Source organism: Dromiciops gliroides, chromosome 5, assembly GCF_019393635.1.
Source record: "Dromiciops gliroides isolate mDroGli1 chromosome 5, mDroGli1.pri, whole genome shotgun sequence".
In the NCBI taxonomy this organism is placed as follows: domain Eukaryota; kingdom Metazoa; phylum Chordata; class Mammalia; order Microbiotheria; family Microbiotheriidae; genus Dromiciops; species Dromiciops gliroides.
This window is the reverse complement of record NC_057865.1, coordinates 196,475,112-196,492,729: the sequence shown is the minus strand read 5'-3', so window position 1 is coordinate 196,492,729 and position 17,618 is coordinate 196,475,112. Positions and strand designations below refer to the sequence as shown.

Here is a 17,618-nt window from a genome sequence, read left to right as displayed (position 1 = left end):
AGAGGGAGAGAAAGGAAGAAGAAAAGGGGAGAGAGGAGGGAGGGGAAGAGAGGGAGGGGAGAGAGAAAGAACAGATGAGAGAGAATAAATGGTAAATTTGAGCCCTCTGAACCACAGACATATATGAAAGCTGAACCCATCGTGTTTCTTGACCTCCTCCAAGGCTTGCAAATCTAGAGACTACTAAAAGAGGACCTCCCCTGGGTGAGATCATTCTTTCTCTCCTGGTTTGAACTTAGATCTTATTTCACTCCCAACTGAAAAGCTTATTCACTTATATACTCTTTGGTATATTCTAATCTCTGGAACTTCAATTTCTGTTTGTTCTTTTCTTCAGATAAACATTCATTTATTACTATTTGTGATGTTCTTTTATGTCACTAGCATTTGGTAATGATAAGCCAAACCAGAAAGTGTAAGCTTAGGAATGCCCTCCCCTTTATGAGTGATCAGAGAAGTGACTTTTGCTCTGAATCTATCAGACCTTTAGAGCAGAGATATTTGAGGACTAGCAGATAGCTATCATTCAGGTGTTATGCCCTTCTTTGAGACCGAAAGAGATTAACTAGCCTCAGTGGTCCCACACCTTGCCTATTCCTTCATTCCCCCATCTAATTGTGGTACAGGCATATCCCTCCTCCTGCTTTCCCCAGAAGTGAGCGAGATTTCAGATTATGTCTATCCTTTGCCATGTAGTATACATATATGTATATGTGTGTATGCTAGTATGTACATGGACATGCATTTGCGTGTGTACATGAACTGTATGTATATGTAGAGTAGGTGTCACAGTGGATAGAGTCCTGGTTTGGGAGTCAGAAAAATTCATCTTTCTGAGTTCAAATCTAGTCTCACATACTAGCTGTGTGACCCTGGGCAAGTCAATTAACCCTGTTTGGCTCAGTTTGTTTTGCCTCATGTGTCAAATGAACTGGAGAAGGAAATGGCAAACCACTCCAGTATCTTTGCCAAGAAAATCCCAAATGGGGTCACCAAGAGTCAGACATAAGTGAAAATTATTGAACAGTAACAAAAAATATAAAAATCTATAACATACATAAGATAGGCATCACTTTAAAAAAATGAGTGTAAATGTTAAGTTGCATGAAGACATTTCTTTTCATGTGTTCTATTCCCTTTCCACATATCTTCTCTCATTTGATGATATTTTTTTGGAGGGCAAGAACCATGTCCATTTATTTTGTATCTACCAAGCTAGAAAGTCTATGAGGGCAGACACCTTGCTAACTTTATTTTCTATTTTCTTTGTCACCAAGTGCATGACTCCTAAGTAATATAAATGAATGAATAAAAACCATTATTTCCTTTATACCAACCATTAAGGCTTAGTGGCTAAGAATCTATAAATAAAAAGCAAAGTGACTACTCTGTTGTACAGGGAGATAAGAAAACAGTGGCCAAGAAAGAATGTTTGGAAAGTCAAAGGAATGGAGAGTGGAGAAATTGCCGGGGGGGGGGGGGGGTTGTCAATTGATAAAAAAAAAAAAAAAACAATAGAAATAAGTGTTTAATAAATGCATGTTGGGGCAGCTAGGTGGCGCAGTGGATGAAGCACTAGCCCTGGATTCAGGAGGACCTGAGTTCAAATCCGACCTTAGACACTTAATACTTCCTAGCTGTATGACCCTGGGCAAGTCACTTAACCCTCATTGCCCCACAAAAATCAATCAATCAATCAATCACTCAATGAAGAGATAGATAGATAGATAGATAGATAGATAGATAGATAAATAGATAAACAAACAAATAGATAGATAGATAGATAGATAGATAGATAGATAGATAGATGAATGAATGAATAAATAAATGCATGTTGAATGAATGAGTGATTCCCTCTTCTAGTATCTAATACTGGGCTCAGTCCTAGCAATGGAACCTCAAACACTGTCATTCATAGACCAAATGATAAACTGATCTCTTCTAAGGGGGACTGGAGGTTCCCAGTGAAGGTATGTGCAAACAGAGCAGCTGCTGCAGGGATTCCTGCAGGGATCTTAATCTTCACCTGGGTCTCCCCTAGCTTGAGATGGTTTTCCAGGTCATTTGACAATCTCTTCAGATATTCTTAAGATTGAGGGTAAATGGTCCATAACCAGACAAATTTCTGACTTCAGCTGCAGCAAGGGGAAGCAATGCCATTAGAGAGGGGGATGGGAGGAGAGTGGTCACATGGGAGAGTAAGGTAGAGGTCAACCCTGTCACTTTAATTTTCAGCAGTCTCTCTGGAGGGTTGTGGGAAAAGAGAAGGAACACTACCACTTTCTTGGCAAAAGAAAGATTTGAATTGGGATTCTATAGCTTATTAGCAAACTACGTTTTGCATGCCTCTTCTTCCCTGGACAAGAAAACCAATACCTAGGAAAGATAATTGATATAGAGGACAGATGGGTCCAACCTGAATCTCCCCTCATAGAAAAAAGGGTGAGAAGAGTACAGGATTAGAAAGAAAGAAAGAAAGAAAGAAAGAAAGAAAGAAAGAAAGAAAGAAAGAAGGAAAGCAGATGCGAGCAATAAAGGAGGATCAATAACCTGATCAAAAAAAAGGAGAGATGATATGAGAGTAAAAATAGGTTTAAAAAAATAAGATTTGAAAGAGGAAACTGAGGCAAGCTGTGGTTCACTTAAGTGGAGTGTCTCTTTCCTCATAGTCTTTAGGTCAAGGAGTATGAAATGGCCCAGGATTTTGAAAGAAGACAGCAAGTAGATACTACATGATTCAGAAGAAACAGAAGCTCAGCACCATGGGTAACCATCTCCCATTCGTGACTTTCTCTACTCTGGTGTATCTCTCTCAGGTGAGTCAAAGTGTGAGGAGGAAGATACCCTTCCACCTCCACACACACACACATACACATAGATCTGTGGGGGAAAGAGGTTCAATGGGGGAAATAAGGTGCACAGAGATGGTTCTTGTTTAGAAGAGGAAAATATGACCACAGTGATTTCATTACAAGATTTTGTAGAGGAATAGTGTACATGTATGTCTGTGCATAATGAGAGGTGGAGTAAGGAATGGAAGTTACTATCATCAGGTTCAGGTGGGGCACAAGAAGACTTTAGAATGGATATGTGAAGTTCCAAACTTCTCTTTTCCCCAGAATACACTAAGGATACATTTGTCAGTCTTTTCCTACCACATGGATACACATACACTATGTGATGTATCAAGGTCAGGTATACAGGGAGATAGTCCTTCTCTTACACCCTGCATATGGCCCTGACCCCTACATTAAGTAGACAATCCAGGATCCACAACATTAGGGAAAACAGGAGAATGGATTTGGTCAATTGCTTGACTTCTTAGTGAAGGAGAAGTGGAAGGAGGGAGAAAGAGAATTTAGAACTCAAAATTTAAAAACAAATGTTTAAAATTGTTTTTACATGTAATTGGGGGATTATTTTTTTTTTATTTTCAAAAGAATGGATTTGATCCCTTAGGGTTCCTTTGGACTGATAAGATGTCTTCCATTTCACTATATATCTCTGGTTAGCCTGGAACTGGACCAGCTTATTAGGTATGAGAGAACAAGAAAAAGTTCACTGGATCATTTCCTCCCAAAGATTCAGCCCCATTTATAAGGGAAAATTTAGTTGTATCGAGTTCACTGGGAGGAAGATAGAAAATAAGACTGAGAGTACTAGTTGAGCACCCAGGATTGGGTGCTCTCCTTTTTATTTTCTGTCTATAAAATGGGGTTGGTGTTCTACTTACCTTTTATTTTTCTTTTAATATATTTTGTATGTATTAAGTGCATTCAACTTTTATTGGCCCTATATGAGAATTCAAATCAATTTAATTAAATTCAAAACAAAACACTGGGAAGTCCTGGTTATCAGAACTATGAGCAGGTACTCCCAGCTGGAGGGGACATGCCCAGTGTGGTGTGAAATCTGGGTAAAACAAACCATTCAAGGGCAAAGGGGTATAGATTTGAAGATAGAAGAACATGGCCTGGGAAGAATTGTTTGGTACTGGTGTAGTCATGTGAATAACAGAGATAGATAAAGGGATGGATGGATGGATGGATGGATGGATGGATGGATGGATGGATGGATGGATGGATGGATGGATGGATAGATGGATGGAATGAAAAAGCTTTCAATGTGTCCACATCATGTCAGGCATTGTACTAAGAAACAAGGATACACATTTATGTAAGCAAGACAGCCCTCAAGGATCTGACATTCTAGTGGGGGGAAGGTAACACATAAAGAGGTTTTGAAAAGGGGGGAGGGATTGGGAGAGGAGGTGATCATTGAGTGGGACAAAAGAAATTAAAAATTCACCTATTAGAGAAAAGGGATTGAGGTGAGGAGTCCTAGACAGATAACAGAAGCTGAATGGCCCTGTGGATACAGATGAACAGATAAGAATAACTTGGGAGGCAGCTAAATGGTGCAGTGGATAAAGCACCGGCCCTGGATTCAGGAGGACCTGAGTTCAAGTCTGGCCTCAGACACTTGACACTTACTAGCTGTGTGATTCTGGGCAAGTCACTTAACCCCCATTGCCCTGCAAAAAACAAAGTAACTTGGAGCCTTAGGCAGAAAGCAACTCTGAGCCATGGCAGAAGGAAGTGGGTGAACTAGGTTGAAGAAGTGTTTCACAGGCACCAGGAGAAGGTGGACCAGCAGAGAAGTAAGTCCATATTTCCCCTTTGTTGGGTTATCACTCTGGACAATATTGTGAGTCATGTGAGACTATTCAGGACCTTGAGGGAAAGGGGCTTGCTGAAAGGGGCTCTCAGGGTTTCCTATTGCCTTGTGCCCTTTATTGCTCAATGCCCTTGTGAGTCTGAATGCTTGCAGGTGACCAAAGAGCACTTTGAAGGAGGAAGGTTATGGAGGAGAGGGAAGAAACTGAGGTTTCCTAGGGATTTTCTTGAGGTAGAAGTACGCATCAACCAGAGAGATTTTTTGAGACTCACCGAAACATACCTGGATCTTCATATCAGACCCTCAGATGCCAGTGTTACAAGCTACAAAAAGAACGCTGCTCATTCACCAGGAGTCTCTGATACATCTTCTGTTAACCATCACCACCACCATGACCAAAAGTGGGAGAAGTTTTGCACCAATTCATTCACATTCCTTTGCCTAGACCTCATTTTTTTTCAGAAGGGAGAGCTTTTGCAAGATGAATGAGCAGATTTGGTGTGAAACCTCTGACTGACCCACATATGGATTGAATCTGTGACTCTGTTTTCTTCTCAGTGGAGGAAACAGGTCCCAGCTGAAGGGGGAAGAAATGACAGGTATAAGCAGACTATATAGGAGAGCAGGCTACAATCACCTTTTAATTTCACTTTTTGTAGCTTCCTTGGGTGAGATGTGAAGAGAACTGTGTGAATTCTGAGCAGTGAGTATCTGAACCTCCAAACCCATTTCCCAAGGAGGGAGGGAGGAAGGTTGAGCCATGAGCCAAGGAAAAGAAGTCAGTAGATATGGGGGATTTCTATTACTATTGGGATAGGCATTAGCTGGGGAAACTAGGTGGCACAGTGTAGAGCAAGAGTCCAGGGGTCAGGAAGACCTAGGTTCAAATCTGGCTTAAGACAGTAGTTGTGTGGCCCTGGGCAAGTCACTTAACCCAGTTTGCCTCAGTTTCCTCTTTTGTAAAATGAGCTGGAGAAGGAAAAGGCAAACCACTCCAGTACCTTTGTCAAGAAAACCGCAAATGGGGTCATGAGCAGTTGGACACAACTGAAACGATTTAATAACAAAGCATTAACTGTCAGAGATAAGATATACATTACCATTATCCTAAAGTGTCCAAACCAGCATTGCTCACAATGTTATTTCCAAAACCAGACTCCCCATTCATAAAAGTAGAATTAATCTTAACTCATAGAGAATGCTTGTCATGTACTCCTTTATACATGCTTTTATGAATCATCCATCATCTATGCTGGGCTTTATTTAGGTATAGTCCCTCACTACAAACAGAATTATCTCTAGGATTTCTACCACCACCTCATATTTGAATATCACTTAATATTTTCCAGTACATCCATTCATTCCTCACACATTTGACAAATGCTTAGTGTGAAGGCACCATGGTGTTGGACTTGGAGTCAGGAAGGCTTGAATTCAAATCCTGCCTCTGACACTGTAGGATGCTGGGTAGGTCACTTAACCTCTTGGTTTCAGGCAGCTCCCTAAGACCTGTGTAGTAATGGTTCAAGGGAATCATAAAGCATTATGATAGCTGTTTGTGGTATAGAAATACAGCATTGGGTCCTTGCCTTCATAGGCCTTAAACATAATCACATGTATGATCCATTTTGTATAATTATTCTCTTCTCTTCCTTGATGCTGTGATTCTGTAAGTTTTCCCTGATTTCTCCCACCAATACTGATGTCTTCCTTTTTTGAACTCCTATTAAATTTTAGTTACTACACAGTTTAGCATTTAATCATTTTTCTAAATGATAGTATCTTAGTTCTATTTTCGCAGATACTTTGTAAATTCCTTGAAGACAAGAATTATGTCTTTTTGACGCTTATTTTCTCTCATATTAATAATTAAAGATGATATTTGAGTCACACAACAACCTCATGAGTTGCTCCCACTTTACAGATGAAGGAACCAAGGCAGAATGTGATTAAGGAAATCAGAGTGGTAGAGTCAAAAAAGTCACAGGAGCTGAGTTTAAATTCTCCCTCTGCCACTTATCCCCTGGGTCACCAGGTTTCAGAAAGCCACTGAACCTCTTTATACCCCAATTTCTTCTGTAAAACGATGCTTTTAAACTAGGTGAACTCTAAGGTCCCTTCCATCTCTACATCCCAAATCCTACTAACCCAAGTCTATAAAGTCTCAGAGTTGGGATTTTCCTCCAAGTCTTTCCTTTTTCCCCCTTTCTTAATTTATGGAATAAAATAAGCATTTCCATAACATAGTACAGTAAAAAAAGATGATTGTTCACAAACTGCAAATCTGCTATGCACAATCTGATATTCCTTTCAAATATACAGGAAAATTATTATATAAATTTCTTTCCTTTTTCTTTTTTTCTTTCCTCTCTGCCCCCCATCCCCAGAGATGGCTACCATTAGACACAAATAGGTGAGATATATATATATATATATATATATATATATATATATATATATATATATATATATATATATATATATATATATATATATATATGCATATGTAAAATTGTTCTATAAATACTTCTTTCTCAAGTCTTCTTTATCTCACCTCAGGTACTCAGTACATTATACCTTCACACCACTACACCTCCATTCTATCTTGTATATAACACAATTTATATTCCACAAACATTTAATAAGCCACTATATGTGCAGAACACTCTGCTAGACTTTGGTGAGAAGGAACCAAAAAGTTTAGATGAGGTGTGATCTCTACCTACACAAAGCTTACAATTGGGGAAAACATAAAGTAACATACACAATATTAATATGAGACCACTAAGGAGGTACAAAACAAAATGGGGAGGAAGTGGTATCTGAGTTGGACTTTAATGGATGGATAAAGGGGGGGAAGGGAAAAAGAGTGAGCTGGAGGGTGTGATGTTTAAAATCTAATGTGGGTCCTTACCTGCCCCCCCCACTCCAGTTTGGGGGGGAAACTAGCTAAGATTTACTGATAAATTCAGCAAGAGTTTAGGCTTTTAAGTATTTATTAAAGTGTATTACAAGTTAGTAAAGAGAAAAAGGGTAAGAGCAGATCTCTTATATAATGGAAAACCCTAGCTTAGATCTATGTGGGATAGCCGTAGCAGCCCCACATGAAGTTCTGCCATCATGCCGAAGTCCTGGAAAAAAGAGACCAATCCTCAGTGGCTTCTCCCAGAAGTCATCTGTGAAACAGATACACAGCTCCAAGCTAATTGGCTGGTAGCTTTGATTGACATGACAGTTCTATAGACATAACTTCTGGATGCCGAGTCACATGCTTTCTCCTCAGGGCAGAGCTCTAATTCTCACAAGGGAAAGAGAGAGAAAAAGGAAGGAGATGGAAGGATGAAGAGAGAGGAGAGAGGAAGAGTGAGGAAAATGGAGGGAGAGAGAGGAAGGAAGCGGGAGACCCAGAGACAGGAGTGTGAGAGAAAAAGAGAGAGAGAAGAGAGGAAGAGAGGGAGGGAAGGGGGAAAGAAACACAGAGACTGACACAGAGAGAGAGGACATAACAAGACATTTTCTGGGGAGTTGAGTTTGTATGAAAGGCATCAGATTATGGAGGACCAGCAAAGGAGTCTAAACTTTTGTTGGGGGCCATAGTGAGCTATCGAAGATTTTTGAACAGAGATCAGAGCCATGAAAATGAAAAATCAGCCTGGAAGTAGAAAAGAGTGAGACAATGAAGCTGCATCTAGGAGAGAGGGAGTGACTGCTAGGACAGACTCCTGGAGGAGGCAAGGGAAGAAAAAGAAAGACACCAGAGGAAGAATTAACTTTCATGAGCAACAATGATGTTTCTTTGATGAAAGGGGAAGAAAGAGAAAATGGGTAATGATGTGAAGAAATGGAGAGGAATAGAGAAGGAAAGCTGGATGAGCTCATGGGATATAGCCTCCATTTCAGTGAACCAAAAGCTAAGGCATCTGCTCTAAGTACAAGAGGTGAGTGTACAGATGTGGGATTAGAGGCAAGAGGAAAAAAGATTGGAATGGTACCCATGAGGAATGAGACAGGTTGTGGTGCACATTCAGTAAGTGCTAAAGAAATGTTTTCTGTTACTGTGCTTACAAAACCTAGTACAGTCTAGTGCCTAGGACCTAGACTAAATAGGTACTTGTGAGTTGATCAGTTGATTGATCCCATTATCCTGTTTAGCAAATGCAGGATACAGTGGGAGATATCCCATGATTACCACTGCTGCTCATTAGCCAGCAATACAGTAAGCATCACTGAACAATAGGATTTGGGTATATGGCTTGAGAAGAAATATTAAACAAGGACAAAATTAAAATAGCAACCATAGAGAATATAAAGTTTTCTGCAGATGCTTTTGGAAAGACCAAAAAGATGGGAAGGGACCAAGTTGTGAATTACTTTAAAAGTCAAATATAGGAGGCAGGGAGGGATTGACAGAAATCTGTACTTCAAGGAGATCACTTTAATAGCTGAATGGACAGTTCATAGAAGATAGACTGGAGTGGGGGGAGGCTTAAGGTAGAGAGAACAACCAGCAGGCTATTAGACTAGCCCAGGTGTGAGGTGATAAAGGTCTTCACCAGAGCAGTGTAAGAGGAGAGGAGGTACTTAGTTATTACTAAGGTAGACTTGACAGGCATTGGTAACAGATTAGATATGGGGGGAGAGAGAGGGGGAGGGGTTAAGGATGACACCTAGGTTGGGAACATGGATGACTGGGAGAATGATAATTCCCTTAATAGTAATAGGAAAATGGAGCAGCTAGGTGGCTCAGTGGATAAAGCACCGGCCCTGGATTCAGAAGGACCTGAGTTCAAATCCAGCTTCAGACATTTGACACTTATGAGCTGTGTGACCCTGGGCAAGTTACTTAACCCTCATTGCCCTGCAAACAAACAAACAAAAAAGCAAAAAAAAAATAGTAATAGGAAAATTAGGAAGAAGGGAAGCTTTGGTGGGAGGGTGGAGAAGATAATGAGTTCAATTTTGGATATGTTGAGTGCAAGATATCTATGGGATATCCAGTTCAAGAACATTAATTTTATGGGTTATGTCCTTTTTCCCTGAACCAGCTTTATAACAAGCTTTCACAATGTAATTACTACATAATACTACATAACAAGCTTTCCAGTATTTTCACTATATTGTCTGAACTTTCTGCTTCATTCCCAGCTGTCTAACCACTGACTGGGTCCATCTCTGGTATATCTGGTAAGTTTCCAAAGGTAATTTTTCAGCAAGTTACCCATTGTCAACATTATTTCTCTTGGGGATATTTATATTGTAAGTTTCCAATGTCATGTCATGGGAAAGAATGAACCTTTTTGGGAACTGGGCTCATTATAAAAGCACATTTCTCATATTACGTTGGTTAGGAAGGTAATATTCATTTTATCGGTGAGGACACTGAAATTCAGAGAAGTTTATTAATATGCTCAGAGACTCACAGTTAATAAGTGCTAGAGCTAGGACTTGAAAGTAGGTCTCCTACCTTCAAATACTATGTTGATAATATTTGAAATGTTTATTCTACTATACCATGTATTCATAATGCAAAGGACCAAAAGGATGGTATCAAACATTTTCATTTGGCTACCACTGTGGTATCTCATTAAGTTTCCTTTCCTGAATACAACCTATGTGACTACAAATGATAAAGCTTTTGTTAGAAAAAGATGGAATGGTATTGGAGAATAACAAACCATGGCCTGAGGGCCAAATCCAACCTGCCACCTGTTTTTATAAGGCCTGTGAGTTAAGAATGGTGTTTCTATTTTTAAATGCAATAAAGCTATTTTTAAAATGTCAAAAAGAACTCAACATGTCTGAACAAAAACAGGCAGGGATAGATGATAGTACTTCTCATAGATTAGGAATTAGTAGAATAATCTAATACAAAAAGTAGTCATCAGTGATTTGAAATAGACTTGGAAGAATGGTGTTGGGTGCAGGTCGCAGAGATTTGTCCTGGATCATGTGCTACTTAAAGTTTTTAATAAATGACCTAGATAAAAGTATGTATAGCATGCTTATTAAATTCATAGATGACCACAAATTTGGGAGGGAAAGTTAATCCACCTATTCCAGTCTGTACATATAAAGTTAATTTTCTGAACCCAACTTTATAAATTTTATTTTAAAACTTTATATTTGTCCCTATTAAATTTAGTTTTAATGTATTTGGCCCAATGTTGTATCCTAACTTTTTTTTTAATCCTGACTCTGTAATCCAGGCTATTAGCTATCCCCCTAAACTTTGTGACATCATCAATTTTGATAAGGCTGTCTATCCAAGCCATTGATAAAAATTTCCCACATCCCAAGGCCAAGTTTGGACTTGTGAACTTCCTGGAATACTCTCCAATAAGCTACACTATCTATCTTATAAAGTATGGGAATAAAATTAAAATCTTAACACTTGGATTCAAAAAAATCAATTTAACAAGTATAGGATGAGCCAGAAAATATCTGCAGAAGAGTTGACTGGTTGAACAAATTGCAAGCTTATTATGACTCAGTGATATGTATGGCAGCTAAAAAAAGCTAAGGCAGGGGCATCTAGGTGGCGCAGTGGATAAAGCACTGGCCCTGGATTCAGGAGTACCTAAGTTCAAATCCGGTCTCAGACACTTGACGCTTATTAGCTGTGTGACCCTGGAGAAGTCACTTAACCCTCATTGCCCTAAAGAAAAAAAATTAAAATAAATTAAAATTTTAAAAAAGCTAAGGCAATCCTGAGTTTCATTAAGAAAGGCACTTTGTCTAGGAATGGGAAAACAATAGTAGTTTTGATGTACTCTGCTTTGGTTGAACCAAATATAAAGTGTATTTGTTAGGTTTGAACACCACAATTTATGAAAGATATTGATTAACAGAAGAGGACTCCCAAGATGGTTGAAGGACTTAAAAGATCATAGCATGCAAAAATCCTCTAGAGAAACAGAATATTTTTTACTGTCACAGTGAGTCTGTCAACAACCATTATTAAGTATTTACTATGTGCCAGGAATTGAACTAAGCACTGGGCATAATATTAAAGGCATAAGGTGAAGATTGCCTAAGCCAGGTTCACATGTGTGAGTAGAGAAAAGGGAATACATGCAAGAGATGTTGTGTAGGTAGAAAATTCAGCAATATGATAAGGGGGCAAGAGGCTCAAGAGAAGAGGACAGTGTGCGTTGAACGTGGAGCTACAGCTCCCACAAGGCCAACCAGAACCAAGAATGGTAATTCTGTTCATACTCCATGAGATGGCCCCTCTAGCCAATTAACCCTCCCTCAAATTATAATAAATATCATGATATAGACATTTTTACTTTTAATATTTTAGAGAAAAAAATTTCACTAGCATCATTTTCCTCATGGGATCCCCAATGGCTCCTAATGGTCCTAATGATTACATTTGGGAAATGCTCCTCCACTGTCTTCTTTTCCCAACACCCATCATTCCATACAGGAAGCCGCTAGCACAGTTTTGATAGAGTGCTAGACCTGGAATAAGGAAAGGCATATTTAATTTCAAGATTTAACAATAACAAAAGTTTGGTCATTTCAACCCAACACCTCAGAGACATATTTGCCCCTAAAATAACCTCAATTTCTGCAGGGAGTGGGCTCACTCAGCACAATTCTTACATAACATTGAGCCTATGTAGTTCATGTTTAGCTGTGACATGACTCCTTCATGAATCCTCAACTCAGCTGGGTCACGAAGGTCACTCCAAAAGATAATCCTTGCTCCTCAGGGACATCGCTGCTGAGCTAGCTTCAAAACTGACAATAAGACTCCAGGATGCCACTCTCCCTTTACCTAAAATGAAAGAACAAATACTGACACAGACAAACAATCCAGGTCTATTTTCATAGAACCACAGGGTGGCCTCAGTAGGGAAGGCCTAAGGTCTCTCCCTTTCCAGCATTGGTCTCAGTGGAAGCCATCAGCAGAGTGCAAAAGAATCCCCAAGAGCATAGATGAAGAGAAAATGGCCCTAGTGACTAGGCAGAGTCTGACTCAATCCCTTTTGAAGACAGGTACCAGTTTCAGTTATGCAGCCAATTAAAACAGGCCTCTCCTAACCACATAATTAGCATGCTGGGCTCAGTTGAAAAATATTGAATTATGCTCCATAGTCCCTGCCAGGCACCAACATCCTATGTCATCACATTTCTCCTGGAAGCAGTTTCCTCAGCCTCTCCACATGAGCAATGCTATACCAGGTGCCCTGTGTATGCAAAGTCCATAATAAATTCTACACATTATTTTGGAAACCATCCTACATTCTTTGCTTCATTCTTTTTTTTTTTTTTTTAGTGAGGCAATTGGGGTTAAGTGACTTGCCCAGGGTCACACAGCTAGTATGTGTCAAGTGTCTGAGGCCGGATTTGAACTCAGGTACTCCTGACTCCAGGGCCAGTGCTCTATCCACTGTGCCACCTAGCTGCCCCCTCTTTGCTTCATTCTTAACCTCTTTCTGTTCTCTTTGAAGCCTTCTAAAAAATGCTTCAAAGACCCCCTTCCAATGGTATGTCTTGCTTCCTTCCCATTAAAAACAGAGAGGGGGAAAAGATAGCCTTGTGACAAAGAATAATGATGCAAGACAAATCCACACAGGCCATGTCCAAAAATGTCAGCCTCTACTTGCACCCTGAGTCCATCAACTCTTTGAGAGAGAGACAGCATCCTTCATCATAGATGGAGACAGAATTGGGTCATTGCTTTGATCAGAGTCCTTAAGTCTTTCAAAGTTGCTTTTCTTTACTATGTTCTCATTGAATAAACTGTTCTGTTTGTGCTCATTTCACCCTGCATCTGTTCCTACTTCCCAAGATTCTTTGCAATTGTCTCTTTCATCATTTCTTATACCACAGTCACATTCCACTACATTCATATGCCGTAATTTGTTTGGTCTTTTCTCATACTCTTTTCTATGAGCCGAATGCAAACCCATCATTGCCTCCTGCTTCCTGTTTTTCCCGGGCAAAGGATTTATTTGTTTACTGGGTCCTGCTACCACAAGTTCCATGCTCAATATGTTGGAGCCTTAATGGGCCTTTTACTAAGTACTATTGTTTTCTGTGCTAGGAATTCTTGTAAAAACAATAATTTTAATCCAGTTCCTAAAAGAGCAGTGGTCAAATCTGTAGCCACATGAATATGTTATTGAAATTGTAGATCCATAACTGATCAATTCTCAGTAACAAAAGAGCAAGTCAGAAATCCTTCCTACTTCAGTCATGTTTCATCCCTAGCTGAGCCTGGGGACAGAGTATTGTAGAGACATCTAGTAGCATAAAATGCTACTATTCTACACAGAAAGAGGTACCCAGATAGCCCATTTCCAGAGAAGGGAAGGGTTTTATTTTAGTGTGGTATAACATAGCTCCTGGGGTGGTTGGGTGGTAAAGTGGATACAGTGTCAAGCCTGGAGTCAGGAAGACTCAGCTTCCTGAGTTCAATTCTGACCTCAGACACCTTACTAGCTGTGTGGCCCTGGGAGTCACTTAACCCTGTTTTCCTCAGTGTCCTCATCTGTAAAATGAACTGGAAAAGGAAATGGCAAACCACTCCAGTATTTTGATCAAACTGCAGATAACAACAACAAACATAGTTCTCTACCAACCATTCCCAATTATTCTAACAATAATATATTCAAGCGATGTGGTTTTGTCCTCACAAGACATTTTGGAAGCAGATATCAAAGCAATTCTAGGTGGTACACTCTCTAGATCTTTCTGGAAACCAGAGAAACAAGGAGCACACATTGATGCATAAATTTGGATTTAGAGATATGACCACTCACACAGTTTTCCCTTGTCCCTTGGCACTTTATAGGCTGCTGGTAGTGATTGGTGGTCTATTCCTTCTGTGTGGCCTCACCTCAGTCTGCCTCCGATGTTGCCTCAGCCGACAGCAGGCAGGAGAGGAGGTGGGCCCACCACCATACGAAGTGACAGTCATTGCCTTCGACCATGACAGCACCCTTCAGAGCACCATCACTTGTGAGTACTTCCACATACTCATACAAGGGGAGCCAAGGGAAGGGAATACTTGAAAGAATTGTAGGCTGAGTTGTAGACCTTTGGGATGTTCTGAGCAGCTCTGCTTCCTCAAGAACACAAAAGATTGTTATTCTGCTAAATTTGTAGATATTCCAAGTGCTAGAGAGGATAAGGGAATGGTGGGAGTCAGACAAGCAAAGGGGAGGATTTTGTTCCCATGTTAAGAATCCAACAAGAGAAAAAGAAAAAAAATCAGCTTTCCTTTATAGTAATGGTATTCTATGAAGAAAAGGTTCTTGATGTGACAAAGGAATCACAAAAGATCTATATATCCTTTTAAAATGTGTTCCTGCATCTCACCTATCCATCCCAGCATTCTGTCTATGGTGTCACCAAAGATATTTTGTGGGAACATATGGTTGTCTTTCATAACAGATTCAAAAGATTAATGATGACCCTACTTTAAAATGTTCCAAACTTCTACTGAAGGAACAGTTATTGGGGCAGCTAGGTGGTTCAGTGGATAAAGCACCGGCCCTGGATTCAGGAGGACCTGAGTTCAAATCCAGCCTTAGATGCGTGACACTTACTAGCTGTGTGACCCTGGGCAAGTCACTTAACTCTCATTGCTCCGCAAAAAGAGAAAAAAAGTATTCTAATAAATATTGACCATGTTAGAGATTTGTACCCGGGAACAGTTATTGACCTGTCCTGCATGAATTCTTCTGTCTTCATGGAACCCAAGTATATTTTCATTCCATACCACCTCTAGGGGGGGACTACATTTTAAAATTTTACTACAGTTAGATGGTACAGTGGATGTTGTGCTGGGCTTGGAATCAGTAAAACCTGAGTTCAAATTCTGCCTCTAACATGACATATGACTCTGGGTTAGTCATTTAACTTTTGGTTGCCTCAGTTTCTTCATCAGCAAAATGCAGATAATAACAGCACCTACCTCTCATGGTGGTTGTAAAGATAAAATGATATATTTCTAAAGTGCTTTACAAAACCTTAAAATGCCGTATAAATGCTACTATTGTTGTTGTTGTTATTACTGCCCACTCTATAAAATATACTTTTTCTTTTTCCAAAATCTATGTCTTTCAAAATCTGAGGAGTTTCCTCCTCCTAGTTCCTTTACCCTGGTATTTGATGAATAAGTCCATATGTGTATTATCCATACCCCTTCACAGTTTTTTAATGATATCCCCTTTTTGGTTTTGGTTTTGGTTTTGGTTTGTTTTTGTTCTTGTTTTTGTTTTGCAGGGCAATGGGGATCAAGTGACTTGCCCAGGGTCACACAGCTAGTAAGTGTCAAGTGTCTGAGGCTGGATTTGAACTCATGTCCTTCTCAATCCAGGGCCAGTGCTTTATCCACAATGATATCCCCTTTTGTTTTGTTTTTGTTTTTTGTTTTTGTTTTTTGGTGAGGCAATTGGGGTTAAGTGACTTGCCCAGGGTCACACAGCTAGTTAGTGTTAAGTGTCTGAGGCCGAGTTTGAACTCAGGTCTTCCTGAATCCAGGGCCGGTGCTCTATCCACTGGGCCACCTAGCTGCCCCATGATATCCCCTTTTAATGGAAGTTGAAAAACCTTATTTTTCCTGGCTGAAGAGTCATATATTTTAGTCTATTCTCCCAAAGGCTTCTTTATTATTATAGTGAGTCTGCTTGGTCAAAGTTTTCACCACCAAAGTTCTTGGTCCTGTTAAATGGTTTGGCAACAGCAACAGATATGGTGCTATCCCTGGAAATATATTATCATCTGCCTTGCTCCTGTATCCTAAGGACCATTGGGCCTTTCCATCTTCCTCACAACTGAAACCTTCTATATGTGTCTCACCCATTAGAGAGCGAGATAGCTCCTTGAAAACAGGAGCTATCTTATTATTCTGTTTGTAACCCCAGTGCTGTCATGGTACCTTCACATGTAATGAACACTTAAAAAAAAGATTTTTCATTCCTACTCCAGTTCTAGGACCAGCTTTCCCAAAATGCAATATTCCAGGAGTGAAAGTCTTGGTTTCATGTTTTTGTACAGTTTTATCCAGTAAAATCTGGAGAAACAAATTTTTATACTATGGTTTCTCTTTCCTGGAAGGCATAGAAAGATGTTAGGTAGAACAAAGAGGAACAATCACAATAACTCTGATTGTGTAAAGGGGTTCATTAAAGGGTTTCTGAATATATCAGGAAGGAGGACCTAGCCAAAGGGCATAAGGACCAGAATCTGGAAAGTGAAGGGAAAACCCAGGATATTAAGGCAAATGGATTTTCAAGGAGAAGAGGAAGATACCTCTGGATGAGGAATCTAAGGGTTTTCATAGGGGTTGTGGGAATGGGTGTGAGGCTCAGAGGGTTGGTGGTCATACTCGGAGTATTTGCAGAAAAGAAGATAACTTAATGCATTGAGGTCAGGGTCTGCTTTACAAGCATGGCTCCCCCACTCTAGCTCCTCTTTCTTTCCCTCTGACAGCTCTTCAGTCAGTGTTTGGACCAGCAGCCCGAAGGATCTTTGCAGTAGCTCACTCTCACAGCCCCATGCCAATACCTTCATTGTCCTCGGCCCTGGAGATGCCCCCAGGCTATGAGGAAGCTCTGCACATGAGCCGCTTCACAGTGTCCAGGTGTGGGCAGAAAGCTCCTGATCTGGCTCCAGTGCCTGAAGAGAAGCAATTGCCCCATGGGGAGAAGGATGTTCCCCAACAACATCTAGGGGACACCCCCAATTGATAGTCTTCTGGGGTATAAGAACCAGGTGTAGCATGTGGAACATCCCTCTCTCACACATGGAGCCCCTTGTATAGCTACCCCAGGTTTAAGGTAGGCTGTGGGTCTGTAGCCACTCAAAATTGTAGTTCCTGAGCCTCTTTCGATGTGTTTACTTTTTTTTTCCTAGTCAGCCAGAGGATACAATTTGTTCAAAACAAAGGCATTGAATGAAATTATGTAGTAATAAAAATCAAA

General features: G+C 40.1%; 1 protein-coding gene across 1 annotated transcript; it reads left to right on the top strand.

Moving 5' to 3' along the window:
* Window positions 1-2,732: 2,732 nt before the first annotated feature.
* On the top strand, window positions 2,733-17,384 carry TMEM52B (transmembrane protein 52B). The gene is made up of 5 exons (XM_043965177.1): window positions 2,733-2,816; window positions 5,337-5,380; window positions 9,823-9,861; window positions 14,483-14,649; window positions 17,128-17,384. Exons 1-5 carry the CDS (start codon window positions 2,733-2,735, stop codon window positions 17,382-17,384), a joined length of 591 nt encoding a protein of 196 aa, XP_043821112.1.
* The last annotated feature ends 234 nt before the right edge of the window (window positions 17,385-17,618 follow it).

Coding starts and splice junctions, on each gene's coding strand:
- TMEM52B (XM_043965177.1), top strand. CDS start 2,733: ATGATTCAGAAGAAACAGAAGCTCAGCACCATGGGTAACCATCTCCCA. Junction 9,862..14,482: donor GTCCATCTCTGGTATATCTG/GTAAGTTTCCAA, acceptor GGCACTTTATAG/GCTGCTGGTAGTGATTGGTG. Junction 14,650..17,127: donor CCTTCAGAGCACCATCACTT/GTGAGTACTTCC, acceptor TCCCTCTGACAG/CTCTTCAGTCAGTGTTTGGA.